The sequence below is a fragment of the Myotis nattereri genome, assembly GCF_964212035.1.
Source record: "Myotis nattereri genome assembly, chromosome: 2".
Taxonomy (NCBI): Eukaryota; Metazoa; Chordata; class Mammalia; order Chiroptera; family Vespertilionidae; genus Myotis; species Myotis nattereri.
The window spans coordinates 161,376,448-161,399,639 of record NC_138076.1 but is presented as its reverse complement, the minus strand read 5'-3'; the positions used below and the strand labels follow the sequence as shown (position 1 = coordinate 161,399,639).

Here is a 23,192-nt window from a genome sequence, read left to right as displayed (position 1 = left end):
AGTTAGAAAGTAGGAGGAAGAAAGAATAGTAGATCCAAAAGTAACTTTTAGGACTTGTTTTTCAATCTATACTAATAATAGCCTAGGGCCCTCAGGACCTAAATGACTAGACAGACGTGACCCGTCACCAGGAAGTGCATGGAGCACCTCACGGTCCCTCCCCCACGTCCGGCAAGTCTGGCGGCAGGCGGGCAGGCGGGCAGGACGAGGTGGGCGCAGCGAAGTCATTAGCCTATGACCCAGGGCCAGCTGGAGGCCTAACGAACTAGCTGCTGCTGCTGCGGCTGCGGCTGTGGATCAGGCCCAGAGAGAGGCCCAGAGAGAGAGGCAGGTCCTGATCAGTAGCCGCCATGGCTCCTGGCGAGGCCTGGAGAAAGAGAGAGGCAGGGCCTGATCGCAGCCACCAGGGAGGCTTCAAATCATGCCGGAGATAGGCCCCAAGAGAGAGACAGCTGTCAGCGGGCCATTCTGGATTTCCCAGAAGAACCAATGGCTGCCTAGGAGGCGGAGCTTTTGATGCTGACTGGCATAGAAACCGACCAATCAGAACCAAATTTGTGTGAACTGTGAGGAGCCAATGGCTGCCAGGAGGCGCAGTTTTTGACTCTGACTGGCATAGAGACTGACCAATCAGAACCTAATCTGGATGAACTGGGAAGGCAGAACCTAAAGTGGGGGCTGAGGAGGGGTTTTAAGGGCAACAGCTGTTTGGTGTAAGGTGTAAGAAAGTGATTCAATTTTTTAATGACCGGTTTGGCAGTATATTGCATATGGCTGGCTATCAGTCCAGATATAGGAATTATGTATTTTTGTCTGCAAAGAGCATCTCCTCCTGCTGAAAAAGGCTCACCCCTCCCCCCATTTAAGCAATCCTATCCTATATAATCTATAGCAATAAAAGGGTAATATGCTAATTAGACTGGGTCAACAGGCCATCTTCCGGTCATCCAATTTCCTTCCGGACAAAGCTATAGTGGTGGGGCTGAGGCAGAGGCAGTTAGTGGCGATCAGGCCTGCAGGGGAGGGCACTTGGGGGCAAGATCAGGCCAGCAAGGGGTTAGGGGCAATCAAGCTGTCAGAGGAGGGAGGTTGGGGGCGACCATGCCAGCAAGGGAGAGCAGTTGGGGGCGAGATCAGGCCAGCAGAGGAGGGCAGTTGGGGACAACCAGGCCTGCAGGGGAGGACAGTTGGGGGCAACCAGAAGGAGAGGGCTGTTGGGGGTGACCAGGGAGGCCGGTTGGGGGGGGCAACTGGGGGTGACCAGGGAGGCTGGGGAGAGCAGTCGGGGGCAATCAGGACAGCAGGGGAGAGCAGTTGGGGGCAATCAAGCTGGCAGGCAGAGGTGGTTAGGTGCAATCAGGCAGGCAGGCAGAGGCACTTAGGGGTGATCAGGCAGGCAGATAAGAGAGCGGTTAGGAGCCAGCAGTCCCAGATTATGAGAGAGATGTCCGACTGCCAGGTCCCCAATTGAAGAGGGTGCAGGCTGGCTGGGGGAACCCCCAACCCCATGCACGAATTTCGTGCACCAGGCCTCTAGTAATGTTTATAAGATAATATGTTCAAATGACAACAATTGCAGCTAAATTGCAGCAGTGTGAATAAGTGATTTAAATATGAACAGTTTGTATGACACAAAGAGGCATGTATTAGGTGCTTGATTCCCCACAGGTCAATTGTTTTGGGATCACTGTCAGATTTACTTCTCTTGAGGTTAGAGGATAACAAGTTAACTTTATTGTTTCAAGCAGAATGGGCAAAAGGCAATAATCAAGGATGAAAAACCAAACTACACTAACAACCTTCATCTTGCTGGGACTGACCGATGACACTCCACTGAAAATATTGCTTTCTATCTTTCTATTTCTTTCCTACGTGTTGAGTATATCTGGAAACCTAACCATCATCACCCTCACTCTGATGGATTCCCACCTAAAAACACCGATGTATCTGTTCCTTCAAAATTTCTCCTTCTTAGAAATTTCTTTCACAACTGCCTGTGTTCCCAGATTCCTATATAGCATATTATCTGGGGACAAGTCCATTACCTATAATGCTTGTGCCAGTCAACTCTTGTTTACAGACCTCTTTGCAGTAACAGAATTTTTCCTTCTGGCTGCCATGTCCTATGATCGCTATGTGGCCATCTGCAAACCCCTGCACTACACCACCATCATGAACAGCAGAGTCTGCAAGAACATCATTTTCTCCTGTTGGGTAGCAGCACTGATGATCATTCTCCCACCAATCAGTCTGGGTTTGGGCCTGGAATTCTGTGATTCGAATGTCATTGATCATTTTTGCTGTGATGCATCTCCTCTCCTGAAGATCTCTTGCTCAGACACCTGGTTGATAGAACAGATGGTTATCGTGTGTGCCGTGTTGACATTCATCATGACCCTCATATGTGTGGTTCTTTCCTACATTTATATCATCAGGACTATTCTAAGGTTTCCCTCTGCCCAGCAAAGGAAAAAGGCCTTTTCCACCTGTTCTTCCCACATGATTGTGGTTTCCATTACTTATGGAAGCTGCATCTTCATTTATGTCAAACCTTCAGCCAAGGACGAAGTAGCTATAAATAAAGGGATTTCACTCCTTATTACTTCTATTTCACCCATGTTGAATCCCTTCATTTATACACTGAGAAACAAGCAAGTAAAACAAGCTTTCCATGACTCAGTTAAGAAGATTGCATTCCTCTTAAAGATGCAGAGGAAAAAGGAGTCAGTGAATCCAATTAAAAGGAAGGATAACTAAGCAGAAAACCTGAAGTTTCTAATATTATTTGTCTCTGCATGACCTATTCTCCAGTCATATCGACATTCACACTTTGTTTGTAGACTTGCTTACTGTGAACCTTGACTATGTAATATTTTACTCCCTATTAAAACTAAATTCTTAGATGTTTACACTTACTATCTGACAGAAATTGCTATTTTTGCCAAATAATTTGGTTGTCATCCCTGGAAACACTGTAGGCTATATTGTTCTGACATATTTCTACCCTGTAAGATGTGACTATGTAGCTTATGTTGTAGCTGACAGAATGAGTTTGGAAGTGATGTGCAACATTTAAAGACCTGCTCTATGCAAATATTCAATAGGTGATCCACCATTCCTTTTCCCCGCCTACTGGCAAGATATGCATGCTTCAATGACTTTGTAAGGTTCATGTTGACAATGATTGAACTTGAACTTCCATCTCAGGTATAGCCTTCACCCAAAGGACAGGCTATCACAGCTAGTTTGATAAAGCTTCTCCTCTGCTTCACCTCCAGTCAGTTGTCATCTGATTTGAGAAGTAGAGTACTACAGCACTATCCCTGCTACTTACTAAGGGACCAATATTGAGAGTCACCTCTAATTGGCTACATGGGTGCAATTACGACCCACCCTCAACATTGAAATACATATTGTTAAATTTAATGGTATAGACATTATGTTTTGCCTATTGGCATACTACTACTCAGACAGCCATAAAGTCAAACCTGGCCCAGGACAATCAGATGAGGAAAAAATAGTATTAAAAGTAATATACACAAAGTTGTAATACCACCCACCCTTCTTCAAATCTCCTGCTCTTATAAGCCTTTCCAGTGAAGTTCCTCTGTTACATTCTTTTATACTCGCTGCGAGTTAGAAATTAGCTAAATACAATTTTAGCTATTTAATATTTTTCAAACACTTGTGTAAAATAACCAAAGTTTACTTTACCCTTTTCACTCTAATGAGTCTATCACATTGAGAACATTGTGGAAAATACATGGCTCTGTAATATTTAGCTTTTCTTGACTCTTTATGTACATTGGTAACAGTAAAGTATGTAATTTTATCATAAATTTATTTATGATATCCCACAAAGATTTGTGCAGAAAATGTTGAGCCTTCAGTCAATTTCTTTCTGATTCCATAAGCTTAAATGAGGGAGTAAATTTAGCCCCGTGTACAAAAATTTGCTATTTTATATTGCAGTACCCAATATATCTGAATTCTTACAGGCTAGAAATAATGGAATAAAACTGAAGATGTTTATGTGGAGCTAAGGTAGTTTTCTCACCACCCAACAATTGATATTTCACTATTAATTCTTTGGTGACATCTTAATAAATAATCTGTTTTCACATTATTCTGAAAAAGTATGTGTCTCAAGAGGTCAAATACATAACTTCAAATAACTACCTTGCAGCCATTTTAATAAAGAGTTTTTAAAATCTGCAAAAACATAGATTGCTTTAAAAAGTAATAGAACATTCATAAATTACGAACTACATACAGGAATTTTTATGCTAAAACTTTTGTTAATCATTAAAGTGGTATTTAGTTCCCTGTGTTTATAAATCAAAAATATAGAACTTTATGTCTTACTTCTATAAATTGCTCCTATATTTTAAATATGCTTAATAAATATCCACATGGATACGAAAATGTATGAATGTACATATTCAAAATATCAGAAATATCTATCTCTCTGCCATTGTGATTTTACATGTACTTTCTTTTCTATTAGATTTATTTTTATAATTAAAATGAAGTACAAAACAATTAGTAACTACGGAAAATTGTTTCCTATTAATTTTTAAAGAACTATGGTGATGTAGTTTGCATATCTCCTTTTTCTGATGCTCATGTCTACTTCTGGCCCCAAGAACACAGTTCCCACTGCTGCCTTTGGAGTGTTTCTTATCCCAAAAGTTGTTTACACACTAGAATTCTTAGTCACTTTTGAATCAGAGTCACCAAGAACATGAGTGTTTATTTATTTTTTTTATTTTCTTAAATGTGCTAGTGTGCCAAAGGCATCATATCTTCAAGTTCTCTAAAAACCAAAAAGAGGTCCTACACACTCTAGCTTTTTTCGCCTTTTCATTTTCATTTTTTAATTAAATTTATTCGGGTAACAGTGGTTAATAAGATTGTATAGCCCTCACATGTACTCTTCCATAAAACGTGATCTGTATATTGCATTGTGTGCCCACAACTTCTCCAACTAATGTTATTACTTGCCTTGTTGATAATAGCCATTTTAACAGATGGTTATTATGTGAGGTATCTCATTGTAGTTTTGATTTGCATTTCCTTGATTGCTAGTAAAGTTGAGCATCTTTTCATAATCTGTTGGCTATTTGTATGCCTTTTTTTAATTTCTATATTGATTAAAGTATTACATATGTGTCCTTAACTCCTCATTGCCCCCCCACACCTCCACTCATGTCCTCAACCCCATGTTGTCTGTGTCCATTGGTTAGGCTAATATGCATGCATACAAGTCCTTTGGTTGATCTCATCCTCTTACCCCCACCCTCCCCTACCTTCCCTCTAAGGATTGACAGTCTGATCGATGCTTCTCTGTCTCTGGATCTGTTTTTGTTCATCAGTTTATGTTGTTCATTATATTCCATAAATAAGTGAGATCATGCGATATTTATCTTTCTCTGACTGGCTTATTTCACTTAGCACAATGCTCTCCAGTTCCATCCATGCTGTTGCAAATGGTAAGAATTCCTTCTTTATTAACACAGTGTAGTATTCCATTGTGTAGATGTACCACTGTTTTCATATAGGACTTTTTAAAAAAATGTATTTCATTATTGATTTCAGAGAGGAAGGGAGAAGGAGAGAGAGATGAAAACATCAATGATGAGAGAGAATCATTGATCAGCTGCCTCTTGCACACCCCTTACTGGGGATCGAGCCCGCAACCCAGGCATGTGCCCTTGGCCAGAATCGAACCTGGGACCCTTCAGTCCACAGGCTGATTGACGCTCTATCCACTGAGCCAAGCCGGCTAGGGCTAAGGCTTTATTATGCTGAGATATGATCCCTCTATTCCCACTTTGCTGAGAATTTTTATCAAGAAAGGGTGTTGGATTTTGTCAAATGCTTTTTCTGCATCAATTGATATGATTATGTGATTTTTGTCTCTCAGTTTGTTAATGTGATGTATTACATTTATTGACTTGCGGATATTGTACCTTGCATCCCCAGAATAAACCCCACTTGGTCATGGTGTATGACCTTTCTAATGTAATTCTGGATGCTTTTTGCTAGAATTTTGTTGAGGATTTTAGCATCTATGTTCATCAAGGATATTGGCCTGTAGTTCTCTTTTTTTGTGGTGTCTTTATCTGGTTTTGGAATTAGGGTAATGCTGGCTTCATAGAAAGAGCTTGGAAGTGTGCCTTCCTCTTGAATTTTTTGGAATAGTCTGAGGGGATAGGTTTTAGTTATTATTTGAATGCTTGGTATAACTCCCTTATAAAGCCATCCAGACCAGGACTTTTGTTTGCTGGAAGATTTTTGATCACTGTTTCAATTTCTTCTGTAGTTATTGGGCTATTCAGGTTTTTTTTATTATTCTTCTAGGTTGAGTTTTGGGAGCTTGTACTTTTCTAAGAATATGTCCATTTGTCTAGGTTGTCCTTTTTGTTGGAATAGAGTTGTTCATAGTATTTTTTCATAATCATTTGTATTTCTGTGGGATCGGTTGTTATTTCACCTCTTTCATTTCTGATTTTGTTTATTTGGGTCCTCTCTCTTTGATTCTCAGTGAGCCTGGCTAGAGGTTCATCAATCTTGAATATCCTTTCAAAGAACCAGCTTTTGGTTTTGTTGATCTTTTGTATTGTTTTTTTGTTCTCTATGTCATTTATTTCTGCTCTTATCTCTATTATTGCCTTCCTTCTGCTTATGGTGGGCTTTTCTTGTTGCTCTCTTTCAAACTCTTGGAGTTGTAGGGTTAGATAATTTATTACCATAGTTTCTTGTTTTTTGTGATAGGCTTCTAGAGCTATGAACTTCCCTCTCAAGACTGCTTTCACTGTGTCCCATAGATCATGGATTGCTGTATTTTCATTGTCGTTTGTTGCCATGATTCTTTTTATTTCTTCTTTGATCTCCTTGGTACCCCAGTCATTGTTTAATAGCATGCTATTTAGCCTCCAGGTTTTTTATTTTTTTTATTGTTTTTATTGTAGTTGATTTCTATTTTTAAGCCATTGTGATTTGAGAAGATGCTTAACATGATTTCTCTCTTCTTTAATTTGAAGAGACTTTGCCTGTGACCCAATATATGCTCTATCTTTGAAAATGACCCATGTGCACTTGAGAAGAATGTATATTCTGTGGCTTTGGGGTGAATTGTTCTGAAGATGTCAATTAATTCCATCTGATCTAGTGAGTCATTTAGGATTGATGTTTCTTTGTTGATTTCTTGTTTAGAGGATTTTTTAAGTGGTGTTAGTGGGGTATTAAAGTCCCCTACTATGACTGTATTGCTGTAAATCTCTCCCTTGATATCCTTCTGATGTTTTTTATGTATTTGGGTGCTCCTGTATTGGCTGCATATATGTTTACCAGAGTTATTTCTTCTTCTTGTATTGATCCCTTTAGTGTAATGAAGTAGCCTTCTTTATCTCTTGTCATGGCCTTCACTTTGAGATCTAATTTGTCAGATATAAGTGTTGCTATCCCAGCTTTTTTTTCATTTCCATTCACCTGAAAAACCTTTCCCATCCCTTCACCATAAGTCTGTGTGAGTCCTTTGTTCTGAGGTGGGTTTCCTGTAGAAGACAGATATGTGGGTCATGTTTTCTTACCTACTCAGCTACCCTATGTCTTTTTATTGGGGGATTTAATCCATTGACATTTAAAGTTATTATTGATAGGTACTTGTTTGTCTCCATTTTTATTCTTTAAGCCTGTGTTCCTTCTTCACTTCCTATTTCTCCTTTTTACAGCAGACCCTTTAGCATTTCTTGCATTGCTGGTTTGGTGATAATAAACTCCCTTAGTCCTTTTTTATCTGTGAAGCTCCTGATTTCACCCTCAATTTTGATTGATAGCCTTGCTGTGTACAGTATTCCTGGATTCAGACACTTCCTTTGAATGACTTTGTATATTTCATTCAATTCCCTTCTGGCCTGATGGGATTCTGTTGAGAAATCAGTCGCCAGTCTGATGGGGAATCCTTTGTAGGTAACTTTCTGTCTCTCTCTGGCAACTTTTAAGATTCTTACTTTGACGGTGTTTGCCAATTTAATTACAATGTGCATTGGCGTTGGTCTTTTGGGGTTCATTTTTTTTGGGACTCTGTAAGCTTCTTGGATTTGTTTGAGTTTTTTCTTTCCTATATCAGGGAATTTTTCTGTCATTATTTCTTCAAACAGGTTTTCTATTCCTTGCTCAGTTTCCTCTCCTTCTGGCACCCCTATTATGCGGATGTTGTTTCAGTAAGTGTTGTCCCAAAGTTCCCTTAGGCTCTCCTCCTATTTTTTAGTTTTTTTTTTTTTCTAGATGCTGCTCTGCTTGGGTATTTTTTCCTACCTTGTCTTCTAGCTCACTGATGCGGTCCTCTGCTTCTTCTACTCTACTGTTCTTACTTTCTATTGAGTTCCTTATAGCAGCAATGTCATTTTTCATTTCTTCGTGATTATTATTCCACTTCTTCTTCCTCATTTCCCCTTGATTGTTAGACATATTGTTTAATTTGTCTTCCATTCTTTTCAGCGACTTTATGACCATTTCTCTCAATTCTTTCTCTAACATATTACTTGCCTCCATTTCATTTACTGTCTTTTCTGGTGATGCCTGTTTTTCTTTCATATGCGGGCTGTTTCTTTGTCTCCCCAATGATCTCTCTTCTCCAGGTTTCTGGTTTTGTAACTCTCTCTCTCCTGCATTTTTTAAAGGCACAAAATACAATACAACAAGGCACAACATACAAGACACTGAACACAAATGTATTCACGATACTAATAACCCCAAATAAAGGTGACCACCAGAGAATAGAGAATTAGGGGATATAAAAAAAGGAGTGCAAAAATAATATTGTGAAAAGGAAAAAACGTAAGAGATTAAAGAAATATATTTTTAAAATGGGGGGTAAACTATTTATATGGGGATAATACTCCAATAGAACAACCACTAATCCCCAAAAATGCACACAACAAACACCCAGAGATTAATGCAAACTACAAACAACAACTAATAACAAGCAAGGAGGGGGAAAACAGAAGCAAAAAATAAACAGAAACAAAAACAAAAACAAAAAGGAGAAACAATCTCACAAACAAGCACAAAAAAACCAATCTAATCAACAATCAAGAGGAGGAGAACCAAGATGGCGGCATAGGTTAACGCCGGAGTTTGCTGCTTTGAACAACTACTTCAAAAGTGAAACTAAAAGACTGAACGGACATCACCCAAAACCACTGGAACGCTGGCTGAATGGAAGTCCTACAACTAGGAGGAAAGAGAAACGCATACGGACACTCAGAGGAGGCGCAGTGCTGAAGTCAAATTCTGAGGTGCGGAGTGCGCGGAGCGGGCTGGCGGCGGAGGGCGCGGTTGGCGTTTTCAATCGGGAGGGAGTCGCAGACTCTGAGCTCCAGATCCGGGCGAGTCTTTAGGGACCCAGACTCAAACGGGAGAAGCGGGACTGCCTGGCTTCGGTCAGAGCGAATGCAGCTTTCTCTCCGAGCTTTGCAGCGGGTGCTTGGACTCAGAGAGGCAGAGCCCCTGGGGACAGGACTGAGAGCGGCCATAACTGCTCTCTCCGGCCCACCCTGTTGATCCTGTGCGACCCGCCCCGCCCAAGCCCTGCACAGAGGCATTTGCCGGATAGCCTCAGGCAAACGCCAGATTAGCACCTCCCTAGAGGACAGAAGTTCTCTCACTGCTGACACAGCTGATTCTCATAGCCACTTGGCCTGGAGGTCAAATCCTCCCTGGAATTAGCTACAACAATCAAGATTTAACTATAAAACCACGAACAAAGACCACTAGGGGGTGCACCAAGGAAGCATAACAAAATGCGGAGACAAAGAAACAGGACAAAATTGTCAATGGAAGATCTAGAGTTCAGAACCACACTTTTAAGGTCTCTCAAGAACTGTTTAGAAGCCGCCGATAAACTTAATGAGATCTACAAGAAAACTAATGAGACCCTCGATGTTATATTGGGGAACCAACTAGAAATTAAGCATACACTGACTGAAATAAAGAATATTATACAGACTCCCGACAGCAGAACAGAGGAGCGCAAGAATCAAGTCAATGATTTGAAATGCGAGGAAGCAAAAAACACCCAACCGGAAAAGCAAAATGAAAAAAGAATCCAAAAATGCGAGGATAGTGTAAGGAGCCTCTGGGACAGCTTCAGGCGTACCAACATCAGAATTATAGGGGTGCCAGAAGATGAGAGAGAGCAAGATATTGAAAACCTATTTGAAGAAATAATGACAGAAAACTTCCCTCACCTGGTGAAAGAAATGGACTTACAGGTCCAAGAAGCGCGGAGAACCCCAAACAAAAGGAATCCAAAGAGGACCACACCAAGACACATCATAATTAAAATGCCAAGAGCAAAAGATAAAGAGAGAATCTTAAAAACAGCAAGAGAAAGAAACTCAGTTACCTACAAGGGAATACCCATACGACTGTCAGCTGATTTCTCAACAGAAACTTTGCAGGCCAGAAGGGAATGGCAAGAAATATTCAAAGTGATGAATACCAAGAACCTACAACCAAGATTACTTTATCCAGCAAAGCTATCATTCAGAATGGAAGGTCAGATAAAGAGCTTCATGGATAAGGAAAAGCTAAAGGAGTTCATCACCACCAAACCAGGATTATATGAAATGCTGAAAGGTATCCTTTAAGAAGAGGAAGAGGAAGAAAAAGGTAAAGATACAAATTATGAACAACAAATATGCATCTATCAACAAGTGAATCTAAGAATCAAGTGAATAAATAATCCGATGAACAGAATGAACTGGTGATTATAATAGAATCAGGGACATAGAAAGGGAATGGACTGACTATTCTTGGGGGAAAAGGGGTGTGGGAGATGCGGGAAGAGACTGGACAAAAATCGTGCACCTATGGATGAGGACAGTGGGTGGGGAGTGAGGGCGGAGGGTGGGGCGGGAACTGGGAGGAGGGGAGTTAAGGGGGGGAAAAAAGAGGAACAAATGTAATAATCTGAACTATAAAGATTTAATTTAAAAAAAATAAAATAAAATATTCTGCAAAAAAAAAAACAATCAAGCAAACAACAATAAGACAGAGAAAAAGCAAGCAAAACAAAACAAAATAAAACACGAAAACCTATAACAAAAAAAAAAAAACAGAACAAGAACAGAATAACAACAACAGCAAAAAAAAATGGAAGAGGAAAAAAAGAAAAAAGTTTGGATAGTGAAGGAAGAGAAGAGAGAGGTGTGTATGGACTTAGAGCAGGGAATTGGAAATTAGATATATAAGTAGGATGATTTTTTTAACGGGGTAAAAAGAAGGAATAGGTAAAATCTAAAGCAGGAATAGGGTAAGAGAAACAGAACAACAAAATGAGAAAAGTGAGGAAGAGAGTGTTGGCATAAAGGAAAGCTGAGATAGAGTAAAATGATGCTAAAGGAAAAATGAAAATAGAATGTAGAACACTAATTCCAAAATAAAATAGAGAAAATAAAATACTTTTTTTAAAAAAAGGGTAAAATAGTAGCAGTAATAATACTGATTAAAAATAAAAATATAATTAAAAAGGTAAAACCAAGTGAGGAAAAAAGAAAAAAATAATCTCTTAAGTAAAAGATGAAAAATAAAAATGCACATAGTGAAAGTCATTCACTTCCTCTACTGTTCTGTGTGTCACGCCTGTTTCCTGTAGGTAGTCAGGACAGTATTGAGGTTCCCTGCGTTCCACTGCTCCTCTGGATTGTAAGCCACAGTCCTGATTTTCAAGCAGGCCATATTTCTTTGTTTCTTAGACTCCTTTGTGCTTACACAAGGGTCAATTTGTGATTCAACCCCTGGCAGCAGGGTTTCTGGATTGACCTCCGGGGCTATACGTCCTCTCTAGCCAGTATTTAGCTTTTGTTTTCCCTGTCGCATTTAATACTGGTTTTGGAGAATGAACTGTCCCAGAGCTGGTTCTCCCCACTCTGATCCCCAGGTTCCACAGAAACAACTTTCTCCTGCAGTCTCTTAGAGTGTCCCCAATTAGGTGATCCTATGTACTGGGTTTAGTAATCAAAAGCAAGGATTTAAAGAGAGAGAGAAAAAAAGCCAGAGTAAGTGCGCAAACTCGTGACTTTTATCCTCTGGCACTGCTTGCTCTTATCCCCTGCCACTAAGCAGCGGGTTTACTGGTAAAATTTCAGGGTGCCTTTTTGTGCCCAGTCCCACTATGGGTTGATTTTCAGAGTTCTCTTCTGCCAGCAGCCCTGTGGATCCCCTTCCACATTCGTGGATCATGCTAGCCCCAACAGCTGCAGGTTTTGTGGGGCACAGACTTTCCCAAACCTCTAGATCCCATTTGCGCATTTCTCTCTCCTTCCTGGATTGCAGACCTCACCTTTTCCTAGGCAAAATCTGACTTTTTCGTGAGAAGGTGCAAAGATCATCCATGTCCACGTATTCATGCTGCTAGAGATCCAGTGTTCCTGGGTTTGCAGCTGGTTGCTGGGTGTTGTGATTGTAGAGACCCAGGCTGTATAGGTTTCTGATAACAGCCACTCTCCCCTTCAAGATGGCACTATCTCCATGGCAGAGCTGGTTGCTCCAGGAGAGATTTCAGCACCAGTAGAGGCTGCCCGGTCAGGGGAGCCCGTTCCAGCAGTCCCCAACAGTCCCTTGGAGTATAGCTGTCCCTCACCCACAAATATACACTTCCCGTACATCCACATGCTCATCTTTTGTTCTCTCCCTCTTACACTCTCTTGCGGTCTACCTTCCCATTGGCAGCCATCTTCCTCGCTCCTGTCTACCCATTTTTATCTCATTGATGGATCTAGATGTCGAGTCTTGCAGGGGCTGCTCCTTGGGTGGCAGTGGCTTCTTGGGCAGTCACGGCAGTGGCTACTCCTCAGTTGGCAGCAGCTCCTCTGGTGGGTGCAGTTCACAGCCATGGTGGCTCCTCTGGCTGGTGAGGGGATCCTGCTCACATAGCTTCTGCTCATCAGACAGGGGCAGGCTGCTTGCAGCTGCTGCTCCTTGGACAGGGGAAGATTCTCACGTGGCTACTGCTCCTTGGATGGGGGCTGACTGCGTGCAGCTGTTACTCTTCGGACAGGGTGGCTGCTTGTGAGGCTGCTTGTGAGTCTGCTGCTTCTTGGACAGGGGCAGGTTGCTCACAGGGCTGCTCCTAGTACAGGGGCAGGCTGCTCGTGCAACTGCTGCTCCTTGGACCAGTGCGTGCTGTTCCAGGTTGCCACTCCTTGGACGTGGGCGGTCTGCTGCTCCTCTAATGGGTGTGGGCTGCTCATGCGGCTGCTGCTCCTCAGATGGGGGCAGGTTGCTCACACAGCTGCTGCTCCTCGGACAGTTGCAGAGTGAGGGCTGCACACACACACCACATGACCACACACTCCTCGTTTGCTCCCTCACTCACTCACGCTCTCTCCCTCACTGCCACCTTCTTCCTGCCTCTGTTGTTGGGTCTGGGGTGTTATTGACCCATTTGTAGATGGAGTTTCCTCTCCAGGTGTCTGGTTATGTGTCTCGCTCTAGCACATTGGCTGGACAGGATAAAATTAACCTCGACAAGACACAACACAAAGGGAACAAAACACAAATATACCCATGACACCAATAACCCCAATATAAGTGACCACCTGAGAAAAGAGAATTAGGGTAGAGAAAAGAAAGCACAAATGATATCGAAGAGAGAAATAAAGATAAGGGTAAAGATAAGGGAGAAAAGAAAAAGGAGAATATATATATATATATATATATATATATATATATATAGAGAGAGAGAGAGAGAGAGAGAGAGAGAGAGAGAGAACACCATAGAACAAACAGATAAACCAAAAAATTCAAACACCAAATACCCAGCAAAGAGGGTGGGGGCAGAGTCTGTAGAGGCTGAGCATATATACAGAAAATAAAGTTAAGAATTGGATGAATATGGTGAGGACCTCAGTTCAGCATAGAGGAAGTAGAAAGGGGATGAGTGAATAAGAAGAAAGAGAATGGAAAGGAAATAATAATAATAAATTTACAAAAAATTGATTTTAAAAATAGCAAATAAAATAGAGTGATGGAAAAATAATGTGAAAAGAACTAGAAAATAAAGCAACAAAAAAAAGGAAAATAAAAAGGAAAAAAGAGATAATAAAATAATAATAAAATGAAATAAAAATGGAAAAGTGAAGTGTAATTCCTTTGGCTGGCTTAAGATCCCAGTCTACTGTATTGTCTGCAGTTTCTCAGTTTCCTGTTGCTGGGACTGAAAGCCTCTTTTTAGGCCAGTCCCTGTGGACTCTCAGGCACTATTCAGATTTCTTTTTAATTTTTTTAATTTTTAATCCTTTGTACCATCAGGATGTATTCTGAATGTAGCTGTATTGGTTGCCTGGAGACTGGAGGGAGGAGCTATCTCTTTAGGAGAAAATGGCTGCCCAGATCCTGGGCTCAGGTATGACTCAGCGCCAGACTCACTGCCACTTCTACTGGACCCTCTCCTCTCCCCAGCCTCTCCCCAGACTCCACAAGTCGGCACCTTCTCCTCCACCTCAGCCATGGGTGAGTGTCCGTATCTGAAAAGTCCTATGAACTTGGTTCAGTGAAGAAAAGCACAGGCCACAGAGACGGGAAAGACTGCACTTCTGCAAGCTCTTCTGCTGGCACTGCGTGGTCTGGTCAGCCCTTCAGGCTGCCCCCTCTGGGCTCAGTCTTTCTTGACTGTGGACCCAGATCTAGATTCCCCTGCCACCAGCAGGCCTGTAGACTCCTTTCCACAGTCAGACACTGTGCCTGTCCCAAGGTGCAGTGTGGTTTCCTGCTGACCCTCTGGGCACAGAGATCTGGCAGATCTCTCCTGCCCAGATCCTTGATTTTACCTTTCTCCAGGGGTCCTCTGCCCTTCCCAACTGCAAATTGTCTCACCAGCTGAGTCTCCTTCACCAATTCGGGGTGGATGTTATTTGTTTCCGCTGCTCATTCTATCTGCTCCGGGACAAGGCTCAGGACACGCCTGTCTATTCCGCCGCCATTCTGTCTCTCCCGTCCTCTAGTCTCCCAGTCTGTATGTCTTCTTAGAAGAAATGTCTGTCAGGTCCTCTGCCCATTTTGTAATTAGATTGTTGGTTTGCTTATTTGTTTAGCATTTTACTTAAAGGGAGTACAAGAAAATATTGCTTTCATTTAAAGCAAGATCAAAATTATGTTGATAAGAATCTCCAAAATATTTTAAAGCTGGAACACTCTGAGAAATCCTGCCTTTGAGTGTGAGTAAGGGTTCAGAAAAATAAGTGATTGGCAGTGCAACTACCTACCTCCGCTGACACATGTCTGATCAGCTTTTGTCGCTCTGAGGAATTTGGGGATTAAGTGACCATCTGAGGTTATGATTTTCAGGAGAGTAAGTATTTTCTCTTTCCCATTTATCATCTGCATACAATGATGTTTGCTTTTGAAAACTAAGGTGATGTGATATTTTGTTAAAAAAATTCCTTAGTAAATCAAGTCAAGTAATTTTTTATTATTTTTCTTTTTTTTTTAATCCTCACCTGAGGACTTTTGTTGTTGTTTGTTCCCACTGTTTATCAGAGAAAATAGAAGGAAGGGAAGGAGAGAAGGGGAGGGAGAGAGAGAGACATCAATGTGTGAGGGACACATCAACTGGTTTCCTTCCACGTGTGCCCCCACCGGGGTCAGGGAATGAACCTTTAAACCAATTATGTGCCCTTGACCACGAAGCAAACCCACCACCATAAAGTGCCCAGATGGATCCTCTAACCATTGAGCCATGCTGGCCAGGGCAAGGCAAGTAATTTTTAAGTATGAAATATATATTAAAATTAATAGATGCCTGATTATGCATTTGTTAAATTAAAGATATCTCAATGTAACCAGAAACAGTCTTGTCAACATGTTATTCAAACCTGAAGTATATATATATACTCTATATATACTCTATATATATATAGAGAGAGAGAGAGAGAGAGAGAGAAATACATATATTATAGATATGTGTGTATATATGTGTGTGTGTGTGTACACATAGAAATACACTTTCTTCAGTAAAATGACATATTTGTTAATGTTCCAATAGTTTTGTCCCCTACTAACTTGTAAATTTAACAGAAATCATCCCTGCAAGATAGACATCAAACCCGTACACTTCACTATCAATTAGTTTGTCAAAATTGTGCTCTGTATATCTAGGCAAGATAACGCACATACATATGTACAATAGAAATGACTCAAACATAAAATATCTGTGCAACAATATCACTGTTCTGCGAACAGTGTGCACATAGAGGAAAGTGAGTTAAGAAGAGATGAACTGAGAAGAGGTTACCAGGTTTCAGATAAATTTCATTTCTATAGCTCAGTATGAGCTACTGTGGTTGGTTTCCCTGTGGTTTTAAAATACTGTCTCTAGGGAATTAACCTAGTTCCATTTCCGTAACATGGTGTTTTAAACAGTAGAGTTTGAACAGTGGAAGCTGAGCACCAAGGTGGGCTGATTGGAGCCTTTACTTTAGTAGGATAAATGAAACTAAGTGAAACTATTTATAGAGCCTCCACTAGATGGTTTTCCATAAAAAATTTAGGAAAATTGCAACCCTTGAGATACCAACTGCAGAGACAAAACATTTGAGTATTCAAGGGTGCATGATAAGTTATATGTTAGCCTCAAATAGGAAACAGCTAATAATGAAAACAGGATTGTAAATCCTTGGCTTCTGCTTTAATATCTCAATGAGGTGTTTTGAGAAGATATGTGGCATCTTCAAAAAGAGAAAAATATAAAATTAGAAAGAGGAAGGGAGCTATCTCTTTGGTCATCAGAAGGAGCTCTCAGCATCAATATAGTTGCTAAAGGTTTAGTGATAACTCCTCCACCAAAGCAAAACTATATCAATAGCTGCCATGTGCAGTCAAGGTCATGGAAAACTTTTGTTAAAGATATTTTAAAAGGGAGTACCAATTGCATTGAGGGAGAAACCTAGAAGTGTATTTGAAGTCAGTAGGTTAAACAATCAAATCACATATTATAGGGTAAAATTTTTTTTGAGAATTTGATTGTAAGTCTGGAATTCTGCTAATAGTATGATATAATTTGAATAAATCATAGTCCCAAATCTCAACAAAGTACTTCATACTGCTGAATGCTAAGATAATAATAACCAGTCCTTCAAGATGGCACAAAAGAGAGGCACTTAACCCACACAAGTGACTCAAGAGAATTTTTCAAAGGAAGTGATCCCTAAATCAATGAAGTATATTATCAGTGTTAGCAGTTGGACGTTAGATATTATTATTACTATTCCCTAAATTGAATAATCCTGTGCCAGAGTATTCTCCCATCTAACTCAGAACTGGATTAACTTAGAGCATGTTTCCCTTTCAGGGAATCTCATCTTTAAAGATGATTTATTCTGATGAGGAATCTGTGATCATTCTTATGTTTGTCCCAGTAGTTGCTTTTTGAGTTTTTATCATTTGTTCTTGGGAATTTTATTGTTATGTTCCTTAGTGTGATTTCTTTTGTGTTTATTCTTCTTAATGATTATCAAACTTTTATTATCATCAAATTTGTATTGTTTCATGCATTTTTTATTTCTTTGAATATTTTTATGACCCCCAACCCCAGGCCCTTCAGTCTTTCTTTGTTCTCAACTCCAATTACACATGCATTAGATCAGTTAACATTGGCCTACAAGTTTTAAATCCAGTTATATTTTCAGTATTTTACCTTGTCTGTTTCAGTGCATCAAACTTTAATTAGTATAGGTATGATTTTTAACGTATTGCTGGATTTAGTCTCCAATACTGTGTTGAAGATTTTAGCATCTATGTGCATCAAGGATATTCGCCTATAATTTTCTTTCTGTATAGTGTCTTTATCTAGTTTTGGAATTAGGATAATGCTGACCTTGGAAGTGTTCCTTTCTCTTGAATTATTTGGAATAGTCTGAGGTGGATAGATTTTAATTCTTCTTTGAATGTTTGGTAAAACTTGCCTGTTAAAGCCTGGCAGTCCAGGCTTTCACTAGCTTTTTTTTTATTACTGCTTCAATTTTAGTAGTTGTTACTGGTCTATTCAGGTTTTCTGAATTGAATTTTGGAATATTATATGTTTGAAGGAATTTATCCATTTCACCCAGGTTGCCCAATTTGTTGGCATATATTTTTTATAGTATTTTCTTACAATCCTTTGTATTTCTGTGAAGTCAATTGTTACTTTACCTCTTTCATTTCAGATTTTATTTATTTGGGTCCTCTCTCTTTGTTTCTTAATGAGTCTGGCTAAAGGTTCATTAACCTTGTTTATCTTTTCAAAGGACCAGCTCTTGATTTCATTGATCTTTTGTATTGTATTTTTAGTCTCTATGTCACATTGACAACATGATCACTTCAAGATAGTCATGTCGCCCTAGCCGGTTTGGCTCAGTGGATGGAGCGTCAGCCTGTGGACTGAAGAGTCCCAGGTTCGATTCTGGTCAAGGGCATGTACCTTGGCTGTGGGCACATCCCCAGTAGGGGGTGTGCAGGAGGAAGCTGATTGATGTTTCTCTCTCATTGATATTTCTAACTCTCTATCCCTCTCCCTTCTTCTCTGTAAAAAAAATCAATAAAATATATTTTTTTTAAAAAAAAGATAGTCATGTCAATTTGCTTGGCATTTGTAGCCAGTGTCGAAAGCTCATTCAAGTGTCTGAATTTTTCATGCAAATGGGGAAGGAAACAGGGATAAATAATGAGAAACCACACAATAACAACATTCATCCTGTTGGGACCCACAAATGATCTTTATTCCAATACGTTTTTGATTTATAGTCATCTTTACAAATTATTCAGCCAATTATACCACCTATTATGATTCACCTATTTTTAATTGATGCATATAACATTTAAACAAGTTTGTTGATTTATAATCTCAAAGGATATTTACCAAAGTGGTAACATTATTACTGCATTACATTATATATATATATATTACCTGATTAATTTTGGAAATAATTTTATTAATGAAGTAATAGGTAAATACAAGAAAAAATCAGGGGTTCTTGATCTTCAACGTGATTTGGATGATATAAACTTAATCGTAATTATGTAGAATAGTGCATTATCTCATTCTTGTTGCCTATTTTCTAATCTCTAAGCTGTTTCATCTTCTTTCCTCTGAGAATATTCTTCTCCTCAGAGCTGCATGCATTTGGCTTTTTGCCAAGATTATGACACAAAGGATTTAATGCTAAATAAACACCAACCTTATTAATGTGCAAACCTTTGCTCAGGGAAATCAGAATATCATGATCTTTAAAACCAGAGAGAGTTATTGCTAATTCTCAACTCTTAGAACAGCTTTATATTTCCAGGTATAGGCAGCATGAGGAAATACTCTTTGGTTTTATAGTGAATAGAATCCTTTGTGATAAAATTTTTCATAATTTTTGTTGCTATCAGAAATATCTATGCATTTCCAAACCACACATAAACATACAGTGAAATAATGAACAATAGAGAACAGATATGCAAAAATAAATTTTAGTCTTATGAACTAATGTTGCTGAACAACAACCTGAAGTTATGATTGACTGAAAAAAAAGTAAGTACAATGAATTTTTCTTTAGTACTCCCTTTGTAAAATGTCATAAATTTCTGTGTAAAAATGCATTGTATCTGTCTTTATCAACCAAAAGCTGTTAGTAATTTTGATATTTTGTAATGGGACCAAATGTTATTTATTATATCATCTTTAAATTTTATTTTACTAGAATAGATAAAAATTATGGCAGGTTGATATTTATGCAAAAGTTAATTTAGGATAGTTTGAGACATATCAAGACAATAAACTCCTCCTATCTGCTCAATTATAGCTTAACAACAACAAAAAACATAGACATACACATTCACTCACTCACAGATAATATGATCATACTCCCATGTAAAATATAGGGATAATAGTCATGATTTATCTTCTTATTTGACACCCCTCCCTCCATTACAAATGCTGATTCAAATGTATGTTAAATAAACAGAAGTGGATCAATCACATTCGAGGGTCAATTACTTTTTCAGTTCCTGATTTGTAGCTTCTAGGATAAACTGAGTTTCATGGATAAACTGCAGTGATTGAAAAAGAAACCATGTGTGTTTTAGAACACTGAAACCTGACTGGAATGTGAAAACCTGAGTTCAGTATCACAGTATCACAGTAAAATCACATAAAATAATCAGGTCTGCAGTGGAAGCTTTTAATTGTTCATTGACATAGGGGTTTCCAAGCCCTGGAGACACTTACTGCAGATTGAAGACCAATAAATTTCTTTGTAATTAATTGACGAAAGATTTTAAAATATAACCTTGGAAAAGTTCTCAATATTACAAAGTATTTGAGCACTAGCTTCCATTACTCGTGGGTAGTATACTAAGCTAAAGCTGTTGGTAACAAAGATGAAACTATTAGATGGAAGATAAGATGAAAATGAAAATATAGTTACTGCTCATATCCACCATAAAAATATTACACATAGACAAGATGATCACTTCAACATAGTCAAGTCAGTTTGCTTGGCACTTACAGCCAGTATTGAAAGCTCATTTTGGTTTCATTACACTCTATTTAAGTGTCTTTGAATTTTTCATGCAGACTGGGCAGAAAGCAGGAATCCATGATGAGAAACCACACAATAACAACATTCCTCCTGCTGGGACTGACTGATGACCCACAGCTGAAAGTTCTGATTTTCATCTTTCTTTTTTTTACCTACATGTTGAGTGTAGCTGGGAACCTGACCATTATCTCCCTAACCGTCATAGATTGCCATCTCAGAACCGCCATGTACCTTTTTCTACAAAATTTCTCTTTCCTAGAAATCTCATTCACAACTGCTTGTATTCCCAGATTTTTGTACAACCTATCAACTGGTGACAGAATCATTACCTATGAAGCTTGTGCTGTTCAAATATTCTTTACTTATCTCTTTGGGATAACAGAATTTTTTCTTCTAGCCACTATGTCCTTTGACCGCTATGTGGCCATCTGCAAACCCTTGCATTATGTGACCATCATGAATAACAGAGTCTGCAACAGACTTATCATCGGCTGTTGGATGGCTGGTTTGTTCATCATAATCCCACCACTTAGCCTGGGCCTCAATCTGGAATTCTGTGACTCTAACGTCATCGACCACTTTTTCTGTGATGCCACTCCTCTGCTAAAGATATCATGCTCAGACACCTGGTTCATAGAGCGAATGATTTTAGTCTGCGCTGTGTTGACTTTTATCATGACCCTTGCATGTGTTGCTCTGTCCTACATTTATATCATCATGACAATTCTAAGACTGTCTTCCACTCGACAGAAGACAAAGGCCTTTTCTACCTGTTCTTCCCACATGATTGTGGTTTCCATCACCTATGGCAGCTGCATCTTCATTTATATCAAACCTTCAGCAAAGGAAGAGGTGGCTCTTAACAAGGGAGTGTCCCTGCTCATTTCGTCCGTTTCACCTATGTTAAACCCATTTATTTATACCCTAAGAAACAAGCAAGTGAAGAAAGCCTTGAATGACTCAATCAAAAGGCTTGCATTCTTCTTAAAGAAAAGGAAAAAAGTGGTTGATTAACTAAAATAAAAGATCAATATTCCCTCAACTTTTGGGGTAAAATTCTAATCATACTTTGTCTTAATAATTTCTCTTTCAGTTTTATGAACATTTTACAATTTCTTTTACTATACTGATGGGGTAGTCTTACAAATTAATTTCTCTATTTCAAGTCTATCTAACCATTTCATTCACATGGATATAATTCTTTAATAAAATTTGGTTAAAAGTTACAAATAACGTGTAATGCAGAAATAAAAAGCACAAGGTTTTATACAAATATAATTCCAGAATGAGAAAAATATGGTAGACTAAAAAATGGAAAAGTACTACCAATGCAAACACCTGGAAAATTGTCAACACAACTTAATAACTACTTTCAATGCTACCTTATCTTATAGTAAATAGGTGGCACATATAAAGAGGATACTGGAAACAGACAGCCAAAGACTATATATAAACTGTCATATGTAAACTGGCATAGATTACAGAAAAGTAAGTAAAGATATGTCAGAATATATCAAGCTGAATGAATTTAAATATGGATGAACATAAAGATGGAATATGAGATTTCAACTGCCACATGATGAAAAACCTTTAGAACTAGCACAACAACATGACACTAAAATTACCATCTTGATGTACATTTAATGAAAGGGAAATTTTTTAAAACCACCTGCCTACTACATATTCACATGCTAAGTTTAAACATTTTTGGCTATCAGCTTAAAAAATGAAAAGAGCAGAAAAAGTTCCCTGATGTAACTTAAAACCCTGATTGTAGGATCACACAAAGAATGTTTTTAAAATCTATAAATCATATGTAAAATTAAAAAATTAGAAATACGTTTCCACAGTGACAGATTTAGGTATAAAAATGTTGAATCACTATATTATACACCTGAAGCTAATATAACTGATATAAGATTATTTACCAACTATGCTTAATAAAGTAATAATAAAACTGTGTTGCTGAGCTTATAACACATAGAGACATAATTTGTATAACAATAATAGTACCAAGGTAAGAGGAGGCAGCAGAGCTGTATTTGAACAGTTTTCCACACTATTAAAATTAATTTTGTTTATTCAGAACTAGATTGTTAAACGTTAAGATGTTCTTTGTAATACCCAGGAAAACAACTAAGAAAATAATTCAAAAACATACACTTTAAGAAACAAGAGCATTAAAATGGAGTACTAGAAAAAATATTTCATTTAATGCAAAAAAAGAAGTAATGAATGAATAAAGGAACAAAAAAGACAGCAGACACACAGAGACATAATAGCAAAATGTTAGACTTACAACCTACCTTATCAGTAATTATATTAAATATGAATGGAATAAAATCTCTAATAAAAAAGCAGAGATGGAAAGAATGCTTTTTTGTCGTTCTTGTTAATCCTCACCTGAGGATATTTTTTCCATTGATTTCTAGAGAGAGTAGAAGGGATGTAAGGGGTAAGAAAGATAGGAAGAAAGAGAGAGAAAGAAACCTCGAAGTGAAAGAGACACATGGATTGGTTGCCTCCCACCCTCAAACCTGCAACCCAGGCACATGACCTAGACCAGGAATCAAACCTGTAACTTTTTAGTGCAGGAGCACAACACTCTAACCACTGAGACAC

General features: G+C 38.9%; 2 protein-coding genes across 2 annotated transcripts; both read left to right on the top strand.

The window, feature by feature from the left end:
- Positions 1-1,773: 1,773 nt before the first annotated feature.
- On the top strand, positions 1,774-2,757 carry LOC308513913 (olfactory receptor 6C2-like; the record flags this gene model as incomplete). Its single annotated transcript, XM_081083982.1, has 1 exon — positions 1,774-2,757. One exon carries the CDS (start codon positions 1,774-1,776, stop codon positions 2,755-2,757), a length of 984 nt encoding a protein of 327 aa, XP_080940108.1.
- A 17,870-nt stretch (positions 2,758-20,627) lies between these two features.
- Positions 20,628-21,584, top strand: LOC308513912 (olfactory receptor 6C2-like; the record flags this gene model as incomplete). Its single annotated transcript, XM_081083981.1, has 1 exon — positions 20,628-21,584. The coding sequence occupies one exon, from the start codon at positions 20,628-20,630 to the stop codon at positions 21,582-21,584; it is 957 nt and encodes a 318-aa protein (XP_080940107.1).
- Between the last annotated feature and the right edge of the window lie 1,608 nt (positions 21,585-23,192).